The sequence below is a fragment of the Haliaeetus albicilla genome, chromosome 19, assembly GCF_947461875.1.
Source record: "Haliaeetus albicilla chromosome 19, bHalAlb1.1, whole genome shotgun sequence".
Taxonomy (NCBI): Eukaryota; Metazoa; Chordata; class Aves; order Accipitriformes; family Accipitridae; genus Haliaeetus; species Haliaeetus albicilla.
The window spans coordinates 16,054,740-16,081,678 of record NC_091501.1 but is presented as its reverse complement, the minus strand read 5'-3'; the positions used below and the strand labels follow the sequence as shown (position 1 = coordinate 16,081,678).

At 40.1% G+C, this 26,939-nt stretch overlaps 1 protein-coding gene across 1 annotated transcript; it reads left to right on the top strand.

Annotated features, from left to right (window-relative positions):
• The first annotated feature begins 16,899 nt into the window (after positions 1-16,899).
• RERGL (RERG like) lies at positions 16,900-25,863 on the top strand. Its single transcript, XM_069807824.1, has 5 exons — positions 16,900-17,055; positions 17,218-17,274; positions 19,694-19,767; positions 22,424-22,572; positions 23,714-25,863. Exons 1-5 carry the CDS (start codon positions 17,004-17,006, stop codon positions 23,994-23,996), a joined length of 615 nt encoding a protein of 204 aa, XP_069663925.1. The 5' UTR covers positions 16,900-17,003; the 3' UTR covers positions 23,997-25,863.
• The last annotated feature ends 1,076 nt before the right edge of the window (positions 25,864-26,939 follow it).

Sequence of the window (26,939 nt, the reverse complement as noted above, 5' to 3'; positions counted from 1 at the left end):
TTATCTTTCCTTGAATAAGTAGAAAAATCTGAGTCAATAAGCTTAAGCACAAAAACTACGAGGCTGTGAGGCTGTCTCTAAACCATAAACTCTCTGTTGTCTGAAAGATTTGGGGCTTCTTTTATCAAAAAGAGTAACCCTTGCATGTTCTACTAGTGCAAGAGCATAGAAGCAGAGCTGAGGTTAATATGTCAACTTGAGTACTTCCATCCATACTAGTGGTTTTGTTTATTTGTTTTCCCAAATGGGGGAGGGGATTGTAGAGGATTTTGTTGTTTCCACTGGGTTATTTCTTGTTTTGTTTTGCCCCCCTCTTTTTTTTTTTTAAGACGTGGATATTTCTAGAAAACAAACTTCATTGTTTGTATTACAGAGCTGAGCTACACACACACAGCAAAACAATGATGTAGAATACGGTGGATCACTGGATTTGATTCATTGATCTGTATGCATGCATGCACCAGTTTCACTACATGTTTGCAAAAAGGCTTTTTTTACATAATTGGAAAGAGATCACAGTTCCTGAAAAGACTATGTGACTCAACACAAAGGGAAAGCAGGGTCCAATCAGATGAACATATGACCATACCTTACCACAATTTGAAAAGAGCAAATTGCCTAGCTTCTTTAAAAAGTGAGCACATGAACACATACCAAATGCTTCCAGTTTCTGACACTAGCTCTTGAGGGTACCCAAAATAACAAGAAAAAAAAACCCAAAGCCTGAAAAAGAGAAAATTCACATCTGCAGGGCAAGACACTAAACAGAAAGGTTTAAAACCAACCTGCACCCTGAGGGTGGCATTCTTGAAGGCTGGAACTTTTCCAAGAGCCTTTCGTTCTCATTCAGCAACTGCTGGCTGGAACAAACCTCTGAATATTCAAGAAAGCCTCTTTCTTTCTACCACCTCCAAAACATTGCTGCAGCAACTTGCAGGGAAGCTCTCTGCTCTTCTTCAATTTTTTACTCTCGAGCCTTCTACCTGCTCCTTAGTTCCTCTACCCCATTCTTCGTACCACCCAGCATCTCATAGAAACTTCTCTCACCTGTGCATGCTCAGTCATTCTCTGGGGAGCAGCAATCTTCCCCTGCCCCTCAAAAGCTTACCAGTGACCAAGGATGCAGAACAAGATCAATGGGTAGGTCTTCCTCTGTCTAGGCACACCCTCATTTAAAAAAAAGTCTCACCTGCTGTAGATTAACAAAGTCACTAAACGGTCCTGCAATCCACAGAAGAAAGGAAGAACTCTAGAGATGAAGACAATCACTAACACTTTTGCGACTTTTCATTGGTGGTGAATTTGAGGAATAATTAAAAAAAAAGAACCTAGAGAAAGCATGAAAAAAATCTCCCACAGTAAAAAACTGTCAAGTTTTTGTAGCAACCAAGGAGTTCAATTAGCATATGCTCATGCTTCAGAAGAATCATCAATGTTTGGCTGCCCTTAAAAATAGCTGTAGTTTCAGACAGCAGACTTAACTTCCACAAAGCATTACTCAACACAGTATGTGTGGTATAAAGCATAGTAGAAATTAGCACATCTCTTAAAAATGTGCATCTGTCACATTCACTTCATCATAAACAAACATGCGCACACACACATTCAGGCACTGGAATGACTACTATTGTCTGTGATAACTGACAAAATAAAGATCCAGAGGAACTTCCAGAACTGCCCACAGGCATTGCAAAACACACGAGTGGAAGCCACTTCACTTTTTTAACTCTGAAACAATAGTCGTCATTTATCATGTTATTAGAAAGGTGATGCTCTGCTCTGGACTATCTCAATCACTGCAAAGCTTTAAACAAATCCATTTCCCCTTGGTGCACTTATGATGGAAAAGAAGAGCTTTGGCCTAAACTTTAGCACTGAGCATACATTTTAACTACAGTATATTAATCAAAGAAGCAGTTTAAGGTCAGCTGATGTATGTGTTGCCTGAGGAGCCACATCAAGATTCTGAGGTCACGGTCAGATTAAGGCACAGATATGACAGGCCAGCATCTGCTGAAGTCCCTCCTGTGATTATATAATGTTAAGGGCTTTTAAATAATAAACTTAATTAGTTCTCCAATCCATATCCCTGTGTAACTCGGTGAACCCTTGAGAGTAAACAAGGAATTGCATGACCTGGGAGGAGTCACCTCTTTCAGGTGTGGTTTCTGAAGTCTTAAACTGATCTTGAAATCATTACTTTTATCATACAATTTAAGCACTTTTGGAAAATATATTTTACAATGAAGACAGTTTAGACTCTGTAGTCCCAGACTAAAGCAATCTGAAAACATTAAATCATTATCACAGCAGAAGTTAAGGATTAAAGTGTAGGTGCAGCTAGCAGAAAGTTATAAAAATTGCCCTTACTTCCCCAGTATACACCCTTATCTCTGCAAATCATATCTGTTTACTCTCCTAACAAATAAACTTTTACTGTGGCAGCTTTCACCCTCCAAAGCTAGGACTGACATAGAAAGGCAGGTTGGATTCAGCCATGCACCAGTGACATGTCAACCAAGTTTTAAATGCAGAATCTTCTGTGGACTGAAGCAGAAGTAACAGTTTTGATTTTTCAGACTGAGGCTGACTTTGCAGTTTTGGAAGTCAATAAAAAATGTTTGACTTGTAAACTGAGCAGATTCGGTCTGGAAGTTACTGAGAAAAAATAAATGTAGTGCTCCCAGCATGTCAGCTTGACAGGGTCACTTTGCTTTTCTGACCACAATTCTACTTTAAAACAAACCTTTCAGCAGTTGCTCAGTTTCAGTCATCAATCCTACTACTGTTGAAAAGCAGTAACAAAAACACCCATTGACTCCAACAGGAACAGGATGTGGCTCTTGATAGCACTTATCTTATAAATGATAGTCTTAAGAGACACAAAATGATCATAAAAAATCTCAGTATGATTTAGACAGGCAGAAAATATCCCCGTTGACCCAACTCAGATCACTAGAGACCTACAACCATTTGTTTGCTGTGCAACAAACAGAAGGGTTTATGATTTTATTTTTTTTTTTATAAACCAAGCCAAGGATATGACAGAAAACAAAAACTACTCTATCTCAGGTGGAATCGGAACATCAGTTTTGTAATAAGGTAGAAAAACTTTGACTCTTAACCATGTTTAGCAGGCAAGCACAGGCCCCAGGCTAAGGCTGCATTTTATAAGCTGCAATGGTTCTAAACTGACCTGCAGGTTCTGGGGAATCAGAATCCAAGGCTGTGGGAGAAGTGATGGAGAAGACATTGCTAAGGCCAGTCTGGAACAGAGTCACATGCCCAGCACAGCCATGCCCAAGCCTGTTCAGCAATGGAGCAGTGAGAACCCATTTCATATCACTCCTGTGAAGTACTCACAAAACTCCACTCCTGTCTGTCCTCCAGAAGGTAAGGTAATAGTCTTATGACTACTGACACATTAAGGTCATGATGTGTGGGCTGCAGGGAGCTTGGCTGTTTCCATGTGAACCAAAATGTAATTTATCATTATTTCCTTTAAGAAAGAATTCAGACATGTAAAATTGGGAAGATCAGTTACTTGGGTTACTTTGTGAAAATAAAAAAAACTTACAGAAGTAACTGTATGGAAAAGTCAGTGGCTGTACTTGTTCTATCTAACAGGTAGCATTGCATCAACCATTTCTAAACCTAAGTAATTTCCTAGATGCTCCATGGTCCTTTTAGATGAAAATCCACTTTTGCTAGCTGTGATGTACAATAAGCAATAAATTGCAAGGAATCGCTTTTCCTCCTGACTTAATAATTTCTGGCAACATCGTTGTTGGCTTATCAGGATGCTCAAAGCAAAATGAACGTTCAATTGCAAATGTGTTAAGTAAGATGTGACATCTGTGCTCCGGGGCTACTCCTCACCACCCTCTAAGTTAGCTCACACAGTCACAAGTCTTTGCTTACCAAACTCAGACTATTCCCCTCGGATCATCAGTTACGTTGAAAACGCTTGAGCCCTTTAAATGGAGCAGCAACATTGTAATGCAAATCATTAAGTTGCAGGACCGTTAAAACTCTCCTCTACCATTGCCCTCTGGGCAATGATTGATTCTGAGACACCAAGAGGCCTCAAAAGAGAAATGAAACAAAAAAAAAGCAGCAAAGATGTAATCAACTCTTATGCAAGTTTCAAATTCAAAATTCATCACCTTCACTGCAACATTTTACCACAAAAAGTTGTCCCCAGCATAACATGCTAAAATGGATGTATTTTCACCTGTTTGGTTTGTCTGCTCTTGCAAATCAACAGTCTGTTTGATTCCTGCCTTTTAGTACATCTTTTTCAAATTGTCTAGCTCTATCAGAAACAAAGAGATTCTTCCCACCCTACACACTGAGCTGTCACTACTATATCAATGGTTCTGAGCAGTTACAGTTTTCTGTACACTAACTGAAGCTTTGTGTAGCACCTGAGCTAATTAAAAAACCAACAAATTAAGTATGAAACAAACTGGCTGTAACTGGGTATTTACATGATGCAGATACCTGCTGATGAATGTGTTTCTATTCTTCTTCTCCTTCCTGCTTATTTCAGCAACAGAGTCAACAGCTGTGGGCACACGAAGCACCTATAACAATTCAAGATTCAGATGTTAAATCCTAAGGTATTTTTTCCTCACAGTCATAAGCCCCATTAGACTCTCTACAATATGCTCCGTAGTGGTATGTACCTGGGGCTTGTTTCTATTCCTGAATTCCACAATCCTACAGCTAACTTTGATTATTGTTTTTACTACTATTATCCTTACTATACGCATGAGAATAAAATAATTTATAAATTTCTCCTGAGAGTCTACGTGCAAGAACTTCTCACAGTCAAATAAAGTCCAAAGAATGGTTCAGTAATAAATTAACACATTGCCGTCAAGAAAGAAAAAAAAAAAAAAAGCCACAACCCCAAACCCAAAAGCTTTCAGTGAACACGCTGTTCTCCACTTTTCATATCTAAGCCAGAAGGATGCAAGGTCTCCTATGCTGTACTAAAAAATAAAAACAAAAACAGGTGTTTTTCAGTATATTACAGCTCAGTAAGTTTTAATGAAAATAGGTCCTTTTCAGATCTTAGCAACAAGATACACTTTTGACGTGGCACTACCAAGTCAATTTTGAGTCAGACCAGCTCCTACTAGATTTCAGACCAAGAAAAATATTCCATGGCTTTTGTTTTAATTCCAATAGCAATGCTTCTAAATTAGTAACTCTAGCCCTGAAATGCTTACATTTTTTACTGCACCAAGCAAAACAAAATCCCTAGTGAGAACTTGAAAGTAATGCTGGCCATACTAAACTGTAACAATTTCCATTGCCCAAACAGAGAAAAATTCAAAAGGTACATAAACAATATAATTATTAATAGTAATTTGGATCATAAAAATCACTTCAGAATCTCAGTTTTTATCTATATCCAAACATAACCAAAATAACTACTTGTTACCATTTTTATCTGCAGTAGAACTCTACGCCTGAACCCTTATCTTAGACTATAATCATCTTATTCTGATGAAACTACATTTAGTAAAACATTAAGTAGCATTAAATGAAAATATGATGCATTTAATTAGAAAAACTGACCATAAAAATTTAAACCAAATTGTAGGCTTTACTGTCAGAAGGCTTATTAAAAAAAATCAGGGTTTTAACTGCTAGTTTTCCAAGGGCAATTCTACTGAGAGCCAACGGAGTGTTCTCGCTAGAATGACACACTACAATACACTAATAAGTAACTCTAATTATACTCTACTTGCAAATTCTCTGGGACTATTTTGAAGGCGCACAAGCCTATTAGAGAGTGTGAGCAAAATCACATAGCTATATTATGACTTGACTATTCTGGCTGATAGATTTTGGAGTGCTCAGCACCTTTTCATAGGACTTACATCTTGCAATAACAGTACCTTAAAGAACTTCCAAGGTCTTTTAAAGATGTTTTTTGTGCCTCAATCATAATTGCAGTGAGAATGAACCTAAAGGGACGTTCAACTAAGTTTACCATCAAATAAAAAATGTTTCTACAAAACTGGATATTTGTACTAATGTAAATATTACTGTTTCTCTTTGGACAGTCTTGCACTTTTAGAATTTCAGGTACCGTGATGCTACCTGAAAAAAGAGAGTGAAACTAGCCATTCTGTGGTCCAATTCATTATAATTTTTTCTACAGTTCAGACTTAAAGGGCAGGAAGCTCTCTTGTTACAGTTCTATACACACACATAGCGTTACATTACAAAAATAAACTTCTAAAAGCAGTCTCAAATTTGATGTCATCAGGTCAGCTGAGTTCCTGTACCATAAGTAACAGAGCACTTCATTTGCATTTGTCACCTTTGTCTATCAAAATACTTTTTTGAAAAACAAACCTTTTAGAATTATAGAATAGCTGCAGAAACCAATAGTTCCCAGGAATTCCTAGGAATAGTTGGAAGGAACAGTTGGAGATTGTCTAGTTCAACTCCCCTGCTCAAAGCAGTGTCAGCTACAGCAGGTTGCTCAGGACTATGTCCAGCTGAGTTTTTAATAGCTCCAAGAATGAAGACACTACAACCTTTCTGGGCAACCTGTTCCAGTACTCAATCGCTCTCATAGTAAAAAAGTTTTTTCTTATGTTTAAATTGAATTTGCTGTATTTCAGTTTGTGCCCATTGCCTCTTTTCCTGTCACTGTATACCACTGAGAATAGCCTGGCTTCATTTCTTTACACCCTCCCATCAGGTGATGATAAGATCTCTTCCTAGTGCAGCCCAGGATGCTGTTGACTTTCTTTGCTGCAAGGAAGGACACATTGCTGGTTCATGTTCAACCTGTTGTCCACCAGGACCCCAGCACCTTTCCTGTAAAGCGGCTTTGCAGCTGGTCAGCTGCCAGTCTGTACTGGTGCATGGAAATATTTATCTCCAGGTGCAGGACTAAGCTTGTTCCTTTGTTGAACTTCATAAAATATCTACTGGCCTGTCCAGGCCCCTCTGAATAGCAGCACAACTATGTGATGTATCAACCACTTGTGCCAGCATGTTTGCTGAGGGTACAGCAAGACACTCTGTCCTGTCACCCAGGTTGTTAATGAAGATATTAAACAATATTGGCCTCATTATTGACCACTGCGGTACACCACTAGCAACTGGATTTCTGCTGGATTTCGTGACACTGATCACAACACTTCAAGCCCAAGAGTTCAGCCAGTTTTCAGTTCACCTCACTGGCCATTTATCTAGCCCATACTTCATCAGCTTGTCTATCAGGATGGGCAGTCTGTTACACCGCCTGACTGCCCTCATGGCAGGAAAGATTTTCCTTATATCCAGTCTGAAACTCTCCTTTTTCAATTTAAGTCTGCTGTTTCTTGTTCTCGCACCATGCACCACTGTGAAAAGCTTGGCTTCAACTTCTTGATAAGCTCCTCATAGCTGCTGGGGGGCTGGTAAGTCCCTCTCCTCACGGGGCAGCTGCTCCAGCCCCGGACCGTCGTGGCGGCCCTCTGCTGAACTCGCGACAGTTTATCCGTCTTTCTTCTATCGGGGAGCAACAGAACTGGACGTGGTCTTCCAGGCAGGATCTCAGAAGCGCTGAGCAGAGGGGACGACCCCTCTCCTCCCGTGAGTGGAGCTGCTGGCCACATCCCCATTGGTCTGTCGCCCCCGTCGGTCTGTCGTCCCCGTCGCTCCGTCATCCCCGTTGGTCCGTTGGCCCCGTTGGCCCGTCCCGGGAGGCCGCCGGCCATCTCTGCTGCCAGGGCACTGCTGGATGGTGCCCAGCTCGCGGCCCACCAGGCCCCGGGGCCTTTCAGCAGAGCTGCTCCCCAGGCAGGCGGGCGGGCAGGCAGGCCGGCCCCAGCCCGTGTGGCCGCCGGGGCTCGTCCTCCCCGGGGCAGGGCTCTGCCTTCGGCCCTGCTGAATTTCATTAGGTTCTTATCGGCCCATTCCTCCAGCCTGTCTGGGTCCCCCTTAGTGGTAGCTTTGCATTCAAGTGTATCAGCTGGTACATCCAATTTAGTGTCATACGAAAATTACAAGAGTGCAAGATATCACCTCCTTCAGGTCATGGACAGGTCTCAGCTCAACCCGCTGTGGGATTCCACATATTACTGGCCTCCAGGTAGATCGTGACCTATTAACCACTACCTTCTGAGCCCCATCATCTAACTTGTTTTTTACCCATCTGGTTGCCCACCCATCCAGACCACCATGTCCCAGCATGGATGGAAGAATGCTGTGGAAGACAGCACTGAAGACCCTGTTAGAGTTCAGGCAATGACATCAGTTGCTCTCCCCTTATTCACATATCTGGGCATTTTATAATAGAAGGCAGTCAGGCTGGTCAGATATGAATTACATTTAGTAAATCATGGTACCTTTGGTATCCATGCTGAGTATTCCCAATCACCTTCCTCTCTTTCATGAGGCCAGAAACAACTTCCAAGTTGACTCTCTCCAAGATTTTCCCAAGAGCCAAAGTAAGGTTGACTGACCTACAGTTCCTTGGATTGTCCTTTCTGGGTTTTTCTTGAAGATGGGTGCAAAATTTAGCTTTTCCCAGTCATCAAAGACATCCCAATCTCCATGACCTTTCAAAGAAGATAGAGAACTCTCTCAGCAACCTGGAATGTAGACCAGCTGGTCCCATGGACTTGTTTAGCTAATATTTTCCCAACACTGCTTAAGTTGTTTCAACTGCAGGCTACGTCTGAAAGTAGCAGACATGCTATCCATCTTGCGTATGGCTACATACTCCCACATCCTTCTTCATACTGCTGTTTGTGTCCAGTGTTGAGTCGTCAGTTAATTGATCCAAGATAAAACCAAATGCAATAACATTTTTTTAAATTTATTTTTATATCCGATCAGCAAACTGATGCATTCAATCAAGGGGCCACAAGACCCTAGATTTAATGCTGTGGAAGTCATAAGAATCCACAGGAAGGAACAGGCAAGAGTTGGACACAAACTATCTTCTATCAGCTTAAGGTGAACATTGAATCTTCTCTTGAGTGTTTTCCTGAATCCAAACCAAGGCAACCACAGAGCTGGAAACAGCTCTGTAGTTTTCTGAAATGTTTAGATTCTGATACATTTAGCACATTGTATTTGGAGACTGAACATCTCCTGTAGAACAAGAATTTATGAATAAATGTTGACTATTTTAATATTCTACTTCATTCCTCTAATACGTGTTGGACATAAACCAGCTTCAGCTTGAAAGCACTCTGAACTTCACAGTACTAATCTAGCAGAAATTAGGAGTTTAGCAATTGCTTATTTATGTTGAGATCTAATACAAACCTAACCTAAAAGATATTAGTATATGGTGCCATATAATTCACAGACAAACATTATAACACATATAACACAAGCAAACATTAAAAAATATATTAAATATATAATAAGAAAACATAAAACCTTTAAATAGAAACTGTGTTCCTCCTTCTCACATCCCATAATGATTCAAGTCATGGATTTGTAGAGAGATAAGCCTCACTGGGGAAAAAAAAAATCCATCCTCTGCCTCATATATACTGTTCAAACACACAGATTTTGCAGAACATATCTACAATCAAAAAATGCAGGAGATGTGATTTTGAATTGCGAGAACTGCAGATGACAAGGAACATGCTCAGTTGCAGTCTTCCTTCATCTCTAAAACAATGGAAGCAACCTCAAGCCTCTCCTGCTTATTGAAAGAGCTGACATTAAACTTGAAGGGCCCCAAGCAGAGGGTAAGACATTATAGTTCAACACTAACATTTTAAGTACCATGCAGAAAGACCTTACTTCCATTACAGATCAACATATTTCACATGTTTATTTGAAATAAGAACATATGTGTTGGCATTTTACTGCAGAACAATTAAAATGCTGCAAATTCAAACACTAGTTTATCTCCCTGTAACTTATGTGAGAACTCTTAGTAGGTCTTTCATAACGTTGTAGACTGAACAAACATCAATGACCACTAAAAAGCATTTGCTGTCACAGCAGAAATAGGTTAGGTATCATTTCCAGCCCTAATCTTTAATAGTGACTGGCCCTCTAATCAATTTCAAAAGTTCATTACGGTCTGGTTTTCCTACTTCATTGTCAGGAAAACTTGTAATGTAATGCTGTGCTGGGATCATCTGTTTCCAGGGCCCTATTTCTTTCATATATTTTTGGGAAAATAGATCAGTTGCAGTTCCTGCAATTTTTGTGTATAGGACACTTGTTTCTAGATTGTGGGAAAAATAATATAAATACAGGTTGGATTGCTTTTCTAATATGCTAAATCCTCTTCACATCACAAAACAACATTTTTTTTTCCTAAGGAATTAAAAAAAAACAAACCACAAAACATTAATTAAATAAAGTGGTGACTATCTTTTTTTCTTTCTTTCCTGGAAGTAGTCAATTCTTAATTGCTCCTAGTATGCAAATTTATGATTTTTTTTTTCTCCAAATGATGGAAATGGTAGAAGTACTTTTTCACTATGTATTTTTCTGAGTGTGATTTTTTTTGACACTCACTAGTTGGATTTATTTTTTTTTTACTTTTTTTTTTTTTTTTTTTACATATGAACATCTGAACAGGCAGAACAACAGAAATCATGAAGGTACGTGATGCTAATCTTGTATGTTATTCTAGCCAGAACACTCCAATGTCTGTTTGTTAGTGGAATTGCCCTTTGAAAATCAACAGTGGTCATCCTGCGGCTTTTTTAATAAGCCTTCTGATGCTTAGGTCCAGACTCATTAGGAAAACCAAGACAGATTTTCTGTAATTTTGACTGTGAATGGGAACTTGAATGAAATATTTCCACTGTTGAATATTGCTTCTCAGTTTCTCCATACAACAACAAAACTTGAATGCTTCTCTTTTACTTTAGTCTATAAGCACAACCAATGGCAACTATTTTAGGATCTTAATCAGAGCTTTAAGAACCAGAAATGGTTTAAAAAGAACAATTCTCTTTGGTCAAAATTCTTATCAAATAAGAGATGGAAATTCAGGTGAGGGGAAAAAAAAAAAAAATCAATGCACCCAGTAACCTGGTGGCAAATATTATTCTTGCCTGGAATGTGAGGGCTCCTTAAAATATACTTTACTATAGCTTTTTTTTTTTTTTAACTTCTTGTATAAATAGAACAGCAACAGAGAATAAAAACTCCTTTCATCCCTTAAGAGCATTGCAGTCACCTGGGATGTGGGAGATAGAATTTTAAATTCTTGTTCTGATTGAGGACAGGGACTTGAGCTTGGGTATTTTAAATCTTAAACAAATATTCCTCAATTACAAGCTTATTTAATTATTCTAGGATGATACTCCCTGTCTTATTTTAAAACTCTTGCAAAGCATATCTGGAAAGTAACTATTTTTCTTCCAATGTCAAAAGGGGGGAAAAAATCTTCAACACTTTGAATTATTTCAAGAAGCAATATTGTTTTCTGTCCAATTCCATTACAGAAACAGATTTCAATTTTTTTACTTCTGAGATTATTAACTTCCTCTGTATATTGTGTTTAATTTGTTAATGTAAATTACAGAAATTAAATTCTAGTACAGACCACAGTCAAAGATGTTTGTATTTTTGTTACAAATAGATCTGCATAACTTGAGATAACATTCCCCTAGGCACGAAAAATAAAAAAGTGTAATCTTTATATTGGGATTTGGGTATAAGCACCCTCTGCAAGCATTCAGCCTTGCAACTCAGATTTTGCTGAACTTGAATTAAGTTAAATGTTCAACTACACAGACAAAGATTCCTGTTTTCTGGAAAAGTTTCTTATATGAGACTCAAGCAGATTCTGTCTAAAATTAGAATTTACAATAATTATACATAAGGAAGATATATACCATTTAGAATCCCTTGTCTCTTGTCATTAACACCTTAATTATTCAAGAAAGATTTTTTTAAAAGCTTCCATATGGCAGTCCAAGCCATATGATGAGACTATTTTTATGCTTTAATATTTGCATTACAGCGAGATGTAGAGGGTTTTATCATGTGCTAGTCCCTTCATAGTTACACACTCAAAAGATAATCTGTGTCCCAAAGTTTGTGTAGAACAGATGTTAAATAAAGAGATGGTTTATGTACTTAATTACCTAAAGTAAGAAACTGAAAATCAAGTTGACAGTTTATCTTGCAGTAATGTAATGTTGGTGTGGGACTTCCACAACCCAAAGTACACTGTTTACCCAAGAATCACACAACCCATTTTTTTAAAGATTCTGAGCATACTTTTCATGAAGAAAAGACATTTATTTATATCAATAATAGATGATACATGCTATAAATGTTTAGGCCTAGATGTCTCAGATTTCATTCCCACAACATTGACCATAAGCTATTCTCACTAGACTATGTGGTGTCCAAACTTTGTTTGGCAGCAGAGTCCTATAAGTGTTTGACCACCTGCGTCCACTGCCGTGGCTGGGTGTAAGGTAACGGCAGCTGTAACAGAACTAACCCTGTCATACTGTCCTTACTCCTAAGGGTTATCAGCTAGAAGGCATATCACGAGACTGCAAAATCCTTCATGATACCATGGGGTATATGCACTTTCAGAGTCTGAGAGAAATGTGTGAGAAGCTACGAAGTTTTGTTTTTCACCTCCAATGTGACTTGACTACTAATGGTACTTTATTGTAGATGAAATTTGTAATTTCTGCTAAAAATCCCATTTTCTCATGGCCAGCAAGATAAAATTTCAATCACTGAATATGACAAATTGCCTCCAAGAACAGTTCACCATTTTCAAGGGGAAAACAGCAGTTTTCATCCTTTCCACTATACCATGCAAAGAGAACACAAAGTGAGATTATGCTGTATCATGTCTTCTTTCTGTTATGAATATATACCTTTGAGTATCCCACTGAGGAATGTACCCAAGTCTGTAGATGATGAAAGCATCACATTTAGCTGAAAATCCTGTTCATCTAGTTTTGTTGTGGCTTTAGGTCTCTACCTGGCCAGTTCACATGCTATGGAAGCAGTTAGAGTAGCAGATGTAAAATTGACAGTGCTCTACCTGACGATTTGGTGGAAAGTGGGCTTTACAAGACAGATCTTCTCTGGAAAACATTATTCCATAAGCCAAAGAGGAACTAATACTGCAGGGATGCAAACCTCACCAAGATTTAGAAATCCTATGCCATACAGAGCAAACAGCTGGCACCTCCTTCAAGCCAGTGGTTTCTAACTGTGCTTTTTGGATCGAAGCATTATGGTTGTACACAGAGTACAGATTGTCATATACTCCCAATTCCACCTTATTTCCAGCAGCTAAGCTGCATGAAAAAAGCTAAAAAGGAAAGTAAATGTTTTTCTGATGTTAATTTTCTCCACAAGCAGTTTTGCCTCCCAGAGCTCTAGCATCAAGCTGTAGAAGTCCTGATCTACAGAACTGGGAAAGAAATGCAAAGTGACCTCACCTGAACAGTGAGGTGACCTGATCTGCAGACTTGTGAAGACTTTTAGCTTAAAAAGTTTAAAATCAATCCTCCATCATGTTGAATGCAAAAGTCATTTATCTGGTTAATAATTTATTTCCATGATACCTATCAGAAGCCTATTATTTTTATAGCAGATCTTTACACATATAAAGAAAGTTTACTCACTTCTAACTTGAGCAGCACAGAGTTGACTCGTTTTCTGCCACCAGCCCTGAAACTAACACATACGCTTCTGCTCACTAGAGAGATTGACTGTTTTCTATGCACCTCTACATTTGTACAGACATTTACACCTGTGGGTAACGAAATCAAAACCATTCCAGTACAGAGGGATGGCCAGCAAGGATTTAGTAGTGGAAGGAACTGAAACAGACAATTGTACAAGATGCAGTTAAGGACAGTCACACTGAAAGAAAGCAAGTGGCTGAGGCAATTTAAAGAGGCATTACTACTGCACCTGCCACCCTGTTCAACCAGAGCCACAAGTTTTTATAAAAGGCCAAATCTAGGCAAATAATTCATAAAGAATGTATGTTTACTTTGCAACATTTCTTCTAACATGATACTTTTCTTCAAGCTTACTGTTATTCAAAAGGTTTCAATAAGCTGATCAACAAAATTGGTCATTGCAATGTGAAACATCAAAAATGGCATTGTTTAGATGGGTGAGCAACTTCTGCAGTTGAGTTTTGTATGGGAATTCATCCAAAAGAAATTTGAGATTTTCCCTCCATGTGTGAAGGAATTAAAAAATATCTCTGTATATACACTTGCAAAATGCAAACACAGCAGTAGTAACAGAAAAAGGATTAAACAGAAAAGTTTATGAATAAGATTAAAGTTAACTATTTTAGAGTGGATATTCAGAAATTCCTTCCATTATAAATTTTCTCAATTGCATTTAGTTCTGGGAAGTGATGGAGAAAGTCTTTTAGAAAAGAAATGTCCACGTTGTTTAATCTTCAATTAGAACTTAATTTCTCTAATGCTTTAAGGAATGCACATACAGAATATACACAACAAACTGCCTCAGTCTTCTTAAGAAACTTTCTTGTATTACTAAAAGAAATAAAAGTTCCACACAGTATATTCTTTAACATGGGCAACATCCTAATTTGATTATCTCTTTTACTGTCTAGGTGAGAGAAGTGTTCATGTAGTTAAGTCCCGGTAATGGGAGAGCTGGATTCTGTTTTTCACTTTGCTGAGGGTATAAAATAAGAGTTTGGACAATTTACATCCCAAGTACAACATTCAGTACTGCAGCATTAGATTTTGAACAAACTGTCATATCCTTAATATTGATGCCTAAGCTTCCTGTACAGTGAAGTCTCTCACCTTCTGATTTTGCTTGCACTCGCTTGGCTGCAAGTGTCTGAAACAGACCCAAGTCTTCCTTCAGTTACTGGGAAATCTCCACTATAGCTATATCACAGAACTCATTGAGCTGAAACAATATAATCATTCCCCTGTTCAGTTTCACAACACACATGCACAAAGAGCTGTGCTGGCCTACCATGCCACAGGGGCAGGAATGAGTGACAGGACTATAATAAGCCAACATTGCCATGAATAAGCAAAGAGTAAAAAAAATCAGGGAGGAGAAAAAGCCAACCTGAGGAGCGTATCTCCAGCACACTCCTTCTGGGGAGTTAACCTCTGTTCTCCTGTACCATGGACCATTTACAGGGGTTAAAACTGTGTTAATCAGCCTTTTGTGAGAAACCAGGTTGAAACCTCACACTTACGCTTAAAAGGAATGTCAGAACCATTTATTTAAGTCGCCTGCAAAAGTCACAACCTTAATAATGGGTGCACATAGATAAGCAGTTTTAGGCTTTCCTGTTGCAGTGGTTTCAATGTATATGGAATCGTAAAATAGGAAGTTGTGCCAGTTATACCAACATTGACTCCAGCCTAGTGATCTCGGCATCCTGCTATTTCAAAAACTAATGTTAAAATAACCATAAAAGGTCAGATTAAAGTTCTTTTTAGACAGTAACTTTTGTCTTGTGACTGAGCAATAGCAGAAAACTACCAAAAAAACCCCATAGAGCAAGATAGGGGCATCCCCTGAACACACCTCCGGCCATTAGCAACTTCTAAGTCAGGGACTTTGGAGCCAAGTTGTGCCTGTGTGTTTATTCTTAAATGTATTTTCCTCCACTAAGCATTTCCTTCAGCTGTAACAAACATATGTTCAAATATCTTGTCTGCCTTTTTTTTCTGAGCTCATGTAAATCTGTTTTATCTGTAATACCAACTAGCAAGCATACTGAAGCAGTGCTTTATTAAAGCATTTATACAATCCACAAGTTTCATCTGAAGAGAGTAAAAATATCAGAATAAATAAATATATTGAAGTTATAGAAACCAAATAAAGTAAATAGGAACAGAATAAGTATACAACTGTAACCTGGATGCTAGAGCAGTCTCCTATTCACCAGTGGACTAGCTTAACCTATGCACCCAAGTATGTTGTGTATTTTCAGAGCTAAATAGCCATTAGGGAGCACTTGAGGAACCTCATAACAAATCGGGTGTACAGCAGACGCAGGGTGTCTTTTCTGTGGGTTTAGCCCTTTGTGCCTCACCTTCCACATCTGTTGTATTTTCCTGCTTCAGAGGAGCGTTGCAAGCCTCAGCTAAGCACCATCCACCACATAACTTTACATATAAATTCAATAAAAACATTCACAGACATAAAAAGGCACGCCCATGCAAGTTTTTGCAAGACCAGAGGTTTAGGGAGCGATCAGTTTTGAAACCTGAGGCAGAGAACACCAGAGAAGCGCAAAACACTTATTTTTAGCGAGTTACCTCAGAAGCATTTAAAATTAAAAAAAAAAGAATCACTTCATTTTCTTCACTTTCACGTTCCTGGTACAAAAGGATGACAGCCTGCAAACTTACAGCAGAAGTAAACAAACACCCCCCCAGCTGGGGAATGTCTTTTCCTTCTCTCTTCCCCCGCCCGTTCCCCACTAGTTTCTAACCGCTTTGCGCACTGCGTGGCCCAGGGCTCGGAGCGGGGAGAGGAAGAGGAGGAAGAGGAGGAAGAGGAGGAAGAGGAGGAAGAGGAGGAAGAGGAGGAAGAGGAGGAAGAGGAGGAAGAGGAGGAAGAGGAGGAAGAGGAGGAAGAGGAGGAAGAGGAGGAAGAGGAGGAAGAGGAGGAAGAGGAGGAAGAGGAGGAAGAGAGGGACCCGCCGGCCAGCCTCACTGGGGAGCAAATCCGGGCCGTGCGGAGGGAAGGCCGCCTGAAGAAAGTTTGCGCGGTGGGTGGGGGACGAGGCGGGAGGCGGGAGGACGGAGGGGACGAGGAGAAGGAGGGCGGGGACGGAGGGGACGAGGAGCAGCAGGAGGGTGCCTGTCGGAGACGAGGAGAAGTACCGACCCCCCACGGGGAGCTACGGCTGCCGGCCTCGCTGGTGGGGCGGGGAAAGCCTCCGGGGGGAGCGGGGAGGAGGCGGGCAGCTGGGCGGTGTCGCCGGGGGGCCGCGCCCGGCGCCGGCGGCTATAAAGAAATGGAGGCGGCGGGGCGCGGCGCGGCCTGGCGGCGGTATGGCCGAGGTGAAGCTGGCCGTGCTGGGCGGTAGCGGAGCCGGCAAGTCGGGTAAGTTAAGCCGGGGAGGGGGGCGGCGGCCGGCGGCCGCCATCACGGGCACCCCCGGCCTGACTTTACCTCAGGTCTGGCAGAGGGGCAGGCGCGGGTCGGGCGGCGAGGCGGCCGGCGGGACCCTGCTAAACCTGGCGTCTGCTTCCCTCCCTCCCGCAGCGCTGGCGGTGCGGTTCCTGACCAGGCGGTTCATCGGAGAGTACGCGTCCAACGCCGGTGAGCGCCGCGGGGCCGCCGCCGGGCTCTGCGGAGGGGGGCGGCGGGAGCGGGCCCGCCGCTTGGGGGGGTGGGCGCCGCGTGGGGCCTCCACTCGGGGCTGGGCGGTGCGGGATCCCCGGGGAACGCCAGGTGGGCGCGACGCTGCGCTCACTTGAACGAGAAACTGGGTAGAAACGCAGTTTCACAGAACTTTTCGGAAAGATTTAAGTTTTCGCTTGCTTATTAGCGAGAGCTCCTGATGAAGTATGAGCTTTGAAGGCGGGAAAAGGCAACCCGGGTATCTGCGGAGAGATCGCGTAAAACTCCAGTGGTGCACCCGGGCACGGGGGCTGGTGAAGTGCTCATCGCAGAGCGACTGTGAAGGGACTTGGGAAGGAAAAGATAACCGGGCTGCGTGTGTGAAGCGCGGGTAGATTATAGTAAGCTCAATCAGAGAGGAGATAAAGAAGTGAGTAAAGAAATAGACTGAAGAAAGAAAAAAAACCCTCAACACATGTTCTATTGAATATCTCCTTCTCAGCTCTAGAGGAGAGGTGAAACAGATTGTTTATCAGGCACTACTGGTTAGTCAAAGCATAATGCAAAGCCCCCTGCTTTTGCAGGAATGCACTGATTTGATAGGTTTGTGGAAAGCCTCGCCATGCTGAGGATAGAATTTCTCATTCATGCCAGAACAAATACTCTGATCCTTAAGACTTTTAAGATCTCGGAAGATGGCAAAGCAGGACTTGAACTTTCACATCCCAGGTAGAAGCACTATTTAACTGATACACAAAAACCTTTGGAAGTGTGCCACTCCAGCTGATGGGGCAAGAGAAGTCCCAAAACTTAACAAGGAAGGGAGATTGCTATCGACCTCACTTTCCTGCCAAAGTGAAGGACTCTTTCCAAAAACACTTTCTTACAAAATTTGGAGTAGCTTCCCATGATCCATAAATAAGAAGTAAAATGGAAGTAGTAAGCTGAGTTGCACTGAATATATCCAAATGAACTTACTCTGAAAGTAGAGTTACAGTTGTACATAAATGCTCTACCAATAATTGTTACTATACAAACACAGACTGAAAACACAGTTTGTGTCCCAGATGGCTTATCTAGGTCTAAACTGTCACATGTGAATTATGTCATGCTCTCTGTGCTCCATGCATGTTCTAAGCCACCTAGCTAAAAACAGCTTTCCTTGTTCTGAGCCTCCAATGCTGCAAGTCTCAGAAAAGGCGTGTCAAACCCCCAGAACAATTTCATTTGTGAACAAATGTTTGTTGGAAGATAAGTTTAGCTCTATTTCTAGAGAGGAGGAAGGGAGAGGAAAGTGGGAATATGGGTGATAAAATAAAGATCATCCCACTGTTAGTGGAGTCAAAGTATTAATTAAAAATTTGTTTAATTATGGAAACCAGCAAGGGGCTGCAGATTTTATACCCTGAGATGCTTGGGACTCACAGTTCATCATCAGATGAACTCTTAACATGTGCATGGAGAATGCTTAACATGAACATGGTGCTGAACTGAAGATGCTGAGTTCCAGAGATCATAGACCTTATCTATGCCCTCATTACACATAGTTTGAAGTGTATTTTCAGTAGCGTCAGCACCAGTTCTTGTCTCTGTAGTTCAGTAACTCTGAGAAATTATACTGTAGGCAGCCTGTTGACAACTAGTGCCATGAACACAAGTTGGTTACGCTTGCTTAGAACAACCTGCTGCTTAAAATAAGAGTGATGGTCTGTCTGCAGCAGAGTTCCCAGGGTTGCTAGTGCTGGTGGAGGGTCCTAAATCTGAGAACTGATGCTACAGAAATATTTTAAGATCTAGTCTAAGGACATGATCCTGTAAATACTGTTGGCCTAATGCCACCTAGTATGAGAACTCTTAAAGCACTGGATTTCATGGTAAATAAACTTTATTACCAAATAATAACTTTTGTACAGAATCAGAACTTACATGTAGGCTGGCTTACTAGTTTCATAATCTTGAGCCTTGGTATCAAACTGAGTAGTCATCAGCATTTAGCTGATTCTGAGCATTGTGCATCCCCTTTGCCTCCATTTTGGAAGAGGAAAACTAAAACTATTCATCGCACCAACGCTTTGATAAGCACACCACAGTGAACCTGGTGTTGGTCAGCCTAAGGGACTGGGCAGCTCAGGTGTTGCAAAATGAAATAGGTTTGTTTCCAGTGTGTGTAAGAAAGCAAACGAAAAAAAAAACCCAAACCCCCAACAAAACAAAACCCAAACAAATCCCCCTTCCCTCCAAAAAAAAACTTCCAAAAAACTAAAACACAAACAAAAAACCCCAAACAATATTCAAGGAACCCTCAGTATTACCGAATATCCCCTTTGCCGCATTTTCTTCTTACCACCATCCCCCAGTCACTAATGCTGGTTTTCTTTGGATACCATGTATCTTTTAGAATGCATCTACACTAAACACTTATGCCTGGATGGGAGGCAGATACACTTGGAAATTTATGACCCTTGTTCACAGGTAAGAATTTTAGAGGGCAAAGAAAAGCTGTTCTTCATTCTACCTGTGCAATTGTAAAAAGGGTCGGGGGGGTACAAACTTTTTGTCTGTTCTTGGAATTTGTGCTTGCTGTTTTTTTGAAAAGACTGAAATTTTATAATTGCTGTGGCTCAGAACTGCTGAGTACTTTCCCATTTCATGGAAGAAACCCTTAATTGCTTAAATTTTCTGTAAATGCTTTTGCATTTTGGAATATTACTAACAGAAATAACTGTTCGCACTTCTGCCTTATATAGGTAAATACAGAGATAAGTTATAGGATTATATGCAGTTTTCTCAAATACCCTAAATGGATGAAAATTAGCTCATAAAGCAAGCAGTTTATTAAATGTCTGCAGAAATAGTCAAAGTAGGCAGGCCTGGAAGTAAGATTTGCATTCACAGAACACATCCAAGGAAAGCCATAATGCAGGCTTGTACATGTTGACAGCTGAACTTTGATCACAATAAACCACTTTGAAATAAAGTTTTTTGTATTAATTTCTTTCCTGCTATTACAGGAGCAGAGAAACTTGGGTACTGTGTAAAACTTGCAGACCTAGGTAGGTCTGTCTGGCTAATCATATTAGCTTGCAAGGTTCCCTTTTGGGCAGCAATCTTGCCTCTTACCAACGAGGATAATGAATGCTAATGCTAAAGCCAAATCACTGAAAGTCTGACGCAGACTTAAATTCAAAGACTTAAAAACTTAACCCAGTGAACGCATAAAATGAACCATCAAACAAATCTACCTTCCTCGAGACAAGCAACAGCACTGCTTGTCCCAGAGCAATGGGGATCCTGAAACAGCCACTGTACCATGCAATGCTATGGAGTCCTCCCTTGCCATACAATCTGTTAGAAGCTACTGTTCTGTGGACTTGCTTCCACCTATCACAGACCCCTTTCCTAAGCCCACCTATAGCTTCCACTTACTGTCATATTAAATCCTGTGGCATGTGAACAACTGCTTATTAAGATACTTGAAACACTGGGAGTGGCAGCTAGCTAGAGTAAAGCAGATTAGACTACATTACGGGTAGAGACTTTGGTTGCTACACTTTGGGCACCTTTTCGCTTTTAAGGAGACCAGAGAGCGTTTGTGTTAAGGGCAACTCCTCTCGTCAGCACTCTTTGAGCTGCCTTGTACTAGTTATTCCTTAGGAACAAGGCCTAACTTTAGCTGTTTGCTGCTTTCTTCCTGACTTCCTCTTAGTGCCTGCAGAGTAGGTAGCAAGTAGTGGTGGTATTGCTTTTTGTCTGATAGGACTGGTGATTCTAGAAAGAGGTGGATGGGGTATGGAGGTCCTGTATGCCATCAGAGCTGGGGAAGAAAAGCAGGTCCCAAGAAGAGGCCAGACTGGGGAAGGAAGAGTTGCCATTTTTGTTTCTGCTTCCTGAAATCTTACTGCTCTCTGAGGCTTCCCTCTAGTCGCTGGATCCCTGTTCTGCAAAGCTCACTGTCCCTTCATCCGTCTGAGAAACAGCTGTGACACACACAAGTTACCTTCCCTGCCCCTAAACCTGCTGCAGAATCATCACAGCATTAAAAAACTGTTGTATTAAAGATACTGAAGTCTTCAGAGAGTTCTGGAAAACTTATTTCATCCTTTTTCTCTCATGCATCCCCTTTTACTGCCAGCATTCAGTTACTATCTCTCATGGTAAGTTATAGCCTTCCCAGTCCAGCTGTTTATGATGCTACAGTGCTGCCCTGATGCTGAGCTGATCAAGGCAACCAGGGTGGGATGTCAGTGGAGAGTATATGTTGCAAGTAGCAAAATACTAAACTAGTGAGGGAATAAGTTAAACAGTCCTAAAATTACTATTCAAGATAGGTTTTCTGACAGAGTAAAAGTCATATTTTTATTTTTTTCCTGGTCAACTTCCAGTATTTTACCAGTCTCAGGTCACATGGTCTTGCTAGCTGCTGCCAAATCATCTGCAGGGATAAGTTAATTTAAAATAGTTTTGAAGTTACATTCCTTAGCTTAATGGGACAGTTTGCAGCTGTTGCTTTCTAGAAATTATAAGTGTGACAGTTTCTTGGGGTGAAGAGACCCAAGCATTGGTATAACCCCATTATCACTTGAATGACTTTTGTTACTAGTTTTATTAAAGTCAACTGCAGATTAAATGGAGATTTTTTTCTAGCACTCTAGAAATTTATCCTGTGGGTATATACTGTTTCAGACTTGAAAATGCAAAGAAGAAACAAAACAAATGAAGAAACAAAAGAAAATAATTAAGCTTACTGTAGTCAGAATATTGGGAACATGCAAAACAGCTTTAACCAGAAAGTGCACAAATATTGATGGCTCCTGTATGTTTCATTCTCATGTAACTCTTCTGAATATTTAGCATAAGCAATGGCTGTACAGGTTATGCAATTTTACTGCTTATACAAAGTGTAAATGTTTCATAATGAACTCATCAGTGATCCAAAGTGCCATCTGTAGTAATCGTTATTTATTAGACTTTTGGAGCCGGACTCACCTGAATTCAATGCCAGCATCTAGACCTATTAGTATCTTTTGCAATAAAAGATACAGCATTGTTACATTTACAGTGACAAAGAAAATGCTCTGAAGTGACAACAGTAACATTCTTTTTGCATGTGAATTTGAACTTCTTTCAGCCACAGCGGGGGAAGCTCTCCCTCACAGATGAGCTCCACTGGGCTGATGGATTTATCATTGTTTACGACATCAGTGACAGAGCATCCTTTGCATTTGCTAAAGCATTGCTGTACAGGATCCGAGAGTCTCACATAGGAGCTTGTAAAAAGTAAGTGGCATTATTTCTTTTTTCCCCCTCAGCAAACATACAAAAAAACTGAGAACATTTCTGTGAGCTGTGGGCATCCTAGTAGCAATTAAAGTCCAGCAGCATCCAAGTGGCATAACACAATACCAGCAATAAGGTACCTGAAGGTAAACTGTGTTGCAAATTGCAATCTATTTCACTGTATCCAAAGCCAAGTACATCAGGATTTTTGCTCTTATTTCTTACAGCACTACTATTTAAATAATTGCCATAAATTTGTCTGCTGCGATTTACATGGGCAAAAAGCTGGCATAGTCAGTCTATGCTTTTACTCCCCCACTCTATTACTAATGGATATGCACCAATGTGGGGGTTGAAGAAAGCATTTCCCACAATAAAGGAATCTAATACCATGAATATCTCCTAAACTATGTTTAGGAATGACTCCAACATTATTTGTGCACATGGGTGACCATATGGTAAGAAACAAACTACTTACTTTCAAAAAGAACTACCAAAATTGCGAGTCTGAGTATATGTGGTGATGTGTATTCCTGCATCAGTCAGCTGAGGTGCTTTCTAAATAAATGAGAGTGAAATCCTTCCCTTATATCAGAAGTGGGGTAAAAAACCCCCACTTTTCTGTCTGTTTTACTGCTGACCTTTCTTAATTAAGGTTTCTCTGGAAGGAGTAATTTTAGCAAAAGCTTGGAATTACAATTCCTGTGTATTCTTCTGAATTATGCCACTGATGCATCTCTTGGACTCTATTCCATTACCTACAAATGGAGATAATGATCAGCTTGCTTCTTTGCGAAGTCCAGGAGCTGACAATATACTCGGCAGTACAGAGTATGAAAACTGTGGTGGATGAAAAAGACATGAATTTACTGAGTAGAGGAACCAAAATGAAAACTTACTGATAGAGAATAGCTTGTCTGGAAAATCCTTTGTTGCCCGACTATGGCAAATGGTAGACTATAACTCTACCTGGCAAGGTTAGGGGGTTGTTTTTTTCTTTTGGTTTGGGTTGTTTTTGGTTTTTTTTTGCAATGCCTGTTATCCTGAACGTACATACTTCTCATAAACACTGCATATAGCACAGCACACAGCACAGTATTGTAACATACCTTTTCTCTAATCGGAACCTTTTTAATTTCAGAATGGTCGAGTCATCAGTATTTTTGGTTGGTAATAAACAGGATTTATGCCACATGAGGGAAGTTGGCTGGGATGAAGGACAGAAGCTGGCAATAGATAACAAATGCCAATTCTATGAACTGTCTGCAGCAGAACATTATCAGGAAGTTGTGGCGATGTTCATGAAAGTCCTGAGGAATATCACCTCAAATTTCAAAGCGAAGGAAAAGAGACGACCAAGTGGATCAAAGTCAATGGCCAAGTTAATCAACAATGTGTTTGGAAAGAGAAGGAAATCTGTGTAAAAGATGGTTAGTCTTGAAGTAGGAACAAGCTGAAATAATGGAGCACAGGCAGCTCTTGGGATTCAGTCAAATTCCTCCAAAGGTCAATGTCTGGAGGAATAAGACAGTAGAAAGCAAAGGCAGGAGATAGTATGGTCAAGTGGACAGGGTCTAAACCTAAAAGACCTGGCCTTCTATTTCCAGTTCTACTACAGATTTACTGTGTTAGGGCTATGTCAGTTAAAATCTAAGCTGCTTCTCTCACCCTTTATCTCATAAGTTCTTCAAGGAGAGTTTCAGTCTGTATTTATTCAATACCAACATGGTCTTGGATAGAGCTTCTAGGCGTGACTGAAGTATAAACAGTAATTCCGATAAACCCAGCCCTGCTGATCAAAATCTTACTTCAGAATTCTGAGAAGTAGTTGTTTTTTGGACAAGAACACTTGCACTAAAAAGAAAAGCGAAATACTGCTGCTTCATGTGATAATGTATTTGTATTTAACTCAAGAAAGGATGGCTCACATCCTTGTGTGCCTAAAGGTGCCTAACACTTGCTGAAATTCATGTGAATTAAATGCTTAGACACCAAATCTACAAAAGGTATTTACCTGCAAAGCTGCCTTGCAAAGGCACCAGAAGTAGGGAAGCAGATAAACAAAGCAGTATTGTCTCCTGTTTCAGTATCTTTTTGTTTGTTTGTTTGTTTTGAGTGATAATAGAAAGTAGGGAGGGTTGAGGAGGATGGGAACTTAAATGTTAGTGAAATGTTAGTCAGTGAGCATTGGACTGTTTTGGCAATGTCATAATTTTATGGCTAGGGACAGCTTAACATCTTGGGCTGATCCCTTTCACAGAGCAGTTTTTGTGGGCTGTAACAAAGTTTCCTTACCTGTAAGGTGGATGTGCCTGTTCAATTTTAGATGGGAGCCGAAGCTTGAAAAGTACATGGACTGGTATAGAGCACAAGTTCTTTAGGATGTCTGCCTGGATTTAAAGGTCAGCCTGCTGGTGAGACCTGTGCACCTAACTTACATAGAGAGTTTTTCCTAAGGACCAATGTCTTTAAAACTAGTCATCGGTAGGGTATTGAAATGCCACTTGAGAGAGCACTAAGGAATATGTTAGCTACACTTTTCAAATGTGGATATTAAACATCAGACAGGTCTAAATATGTTGTCAGTTGACATTCAGAGCTCTTACTGTAGACAACTAAATAAGGGCTTAGCCCAGCGCATTTGAAAGTGCTGTGCTCATACAGAAATTATGAAAGGGAAGAGCAGTGATCTGAAGATGAATAACTGCCTCCTACCTATTCCAGAGGACAGCTGGGATTCAGTCTTTATAAGTTGCTGAGTTGAAGCCTACCTCTGCTCTGAAATTTTACCTGCATTGAAACTAGTAAGATTACTTTATCAGTCACAGCAGAATACTGATTTTCAAATGTCCAACCCCATAACATAAGAAACTATATAATCTTAGCATTACTGTTGTAAAATAAAACTAAAGCACATTTTAATAAGCATTGACCAAAGATCACTTCATTATTTAAGGAAAAGATACTGTTTATTTCACTTGTTTTAAGACTACAAGTATTGGAATATAGTTCTCAGTGTTGACAGGCACAGTGTTGCTTTATTTCTATGCAGATGCTGCTCTGCCATATCAGGAGTAGTGTATTTAACTGTATTGCCAATATCTATGAGGCTGAACTTGAAGACTACTCATTTACACCCTTCAGCTTTCTAGCACACATGGAATTCCAGAACTACTAACAGACTGTCGATCTGTCAGGTAGCTGTATCTTACTGACTCTAGCACTGCCAGATTCAAGAACTCTTATCTGTATTTACTGCTATGGTATTAAATAAACTGGATATAAGATGGATGTAGTATGGCTTTTTTTTTTTTCTTTACTGTGATATAAAGCTATAGACATTTTGTTTTGACTGCTGTAAAAGTGAAGCAACATGCAGATCTGGAATTCAAATTAGAAAAAGTAAATCAGGGAATCAGACACTTGCACAGAAGAGAGCCTCTAGGTGTGTTTCCTGTATACAATGAAGAAGTCTTCATGTACCTTTATGCAGTGAACAATAGGAAACTTTTTTAAAAAATCCTTTATCCTTTAAAAATTTGTCAAGATAGCCATAGAGAAGCTAATTAGTCTTTATTTGCTCATATTAATAAGAATGTGGACTTCCAGATAGTTGGAATCTGCAGTATACCCCACAGTTTTCCTTCTTTTTTTGTCCAGATGGGCTAAGTCTTGGAGCACAAAGTGGCTGTCTTCTGGCATAAGTGCTAGGTTGCACTCACCTGAAAACCAGCTGAAACAGCTTCAGGATGCATTTAGACTTAAGCATATTAAAGCACTCAGTACAGACATAATTTGGTGTTCTTAGGATGAGGATTTCACTTCTCTTATTGCTGGTAAGTACAGATGAATAAGAGTGCAGAATTTGGGAAGGAATTAAATTTTAAAGCAATAAAGCAGATATACATTCTCCCTTTCTAAGTGTATTTTATTAGTATTTATTATTTTAAAAATGAAGGCCTTTTAAAGAAAAATAAGATACTTAGAAGACTGATACATAAATATTGCTAAGTGTTCTTGGAGTTTTAACAGTGAAGGTAATATGTTACTGGCTCAGCCACATTTGAAAATTCAAGGAAGAACTGTGTGCTTTCATAACACAGTAAATGATGTAACTGATGTTTGATGCTCAGCCTTGACAGTGAAATCACCTAGAGCATATCAAACTCCTTGAAAAGAGTGGAAATGGAGCTATTTGTGTTGCCACAGATTGCTTCAGCATATGACCCCATCCATTCTCACCAAAAGATTTTGAAATTGCCATACAAGAGTTAAAAGTTTCTTGCTGTCATGTCTGGAAGTCCTTGTTTGTATGAATTTTCTAGTTTCACTAAAATTTTGCCTGAGAAAGGCACTCAGAATTGATG

Excerpts from the sequence above, each read along its gene's own strand:
- RERGL (XM_069807824.1), top strand. The coding sequence starts at position 17,004 with ATGGCCGAGGTGAAGCTGGCCGTGCTGGGCGGTAGCGGAGCCGGCAAG. Across the intron at positions 17,275-19,693 it reads AGAGTACGCGTCCAACGCCG|AATGCATCTACACTAAACAC; the intron begins GTGAGCGCCGCG and ends TGTATCTTTTAG. Across the intron at positions 22,573-23,713 it reads CACATAGGAGCTTGTAAAAA|AATGGTCGAGTCATCAGTAT; the intron begins GTAAGTGGCATT and ends TTTTAATTTCAG.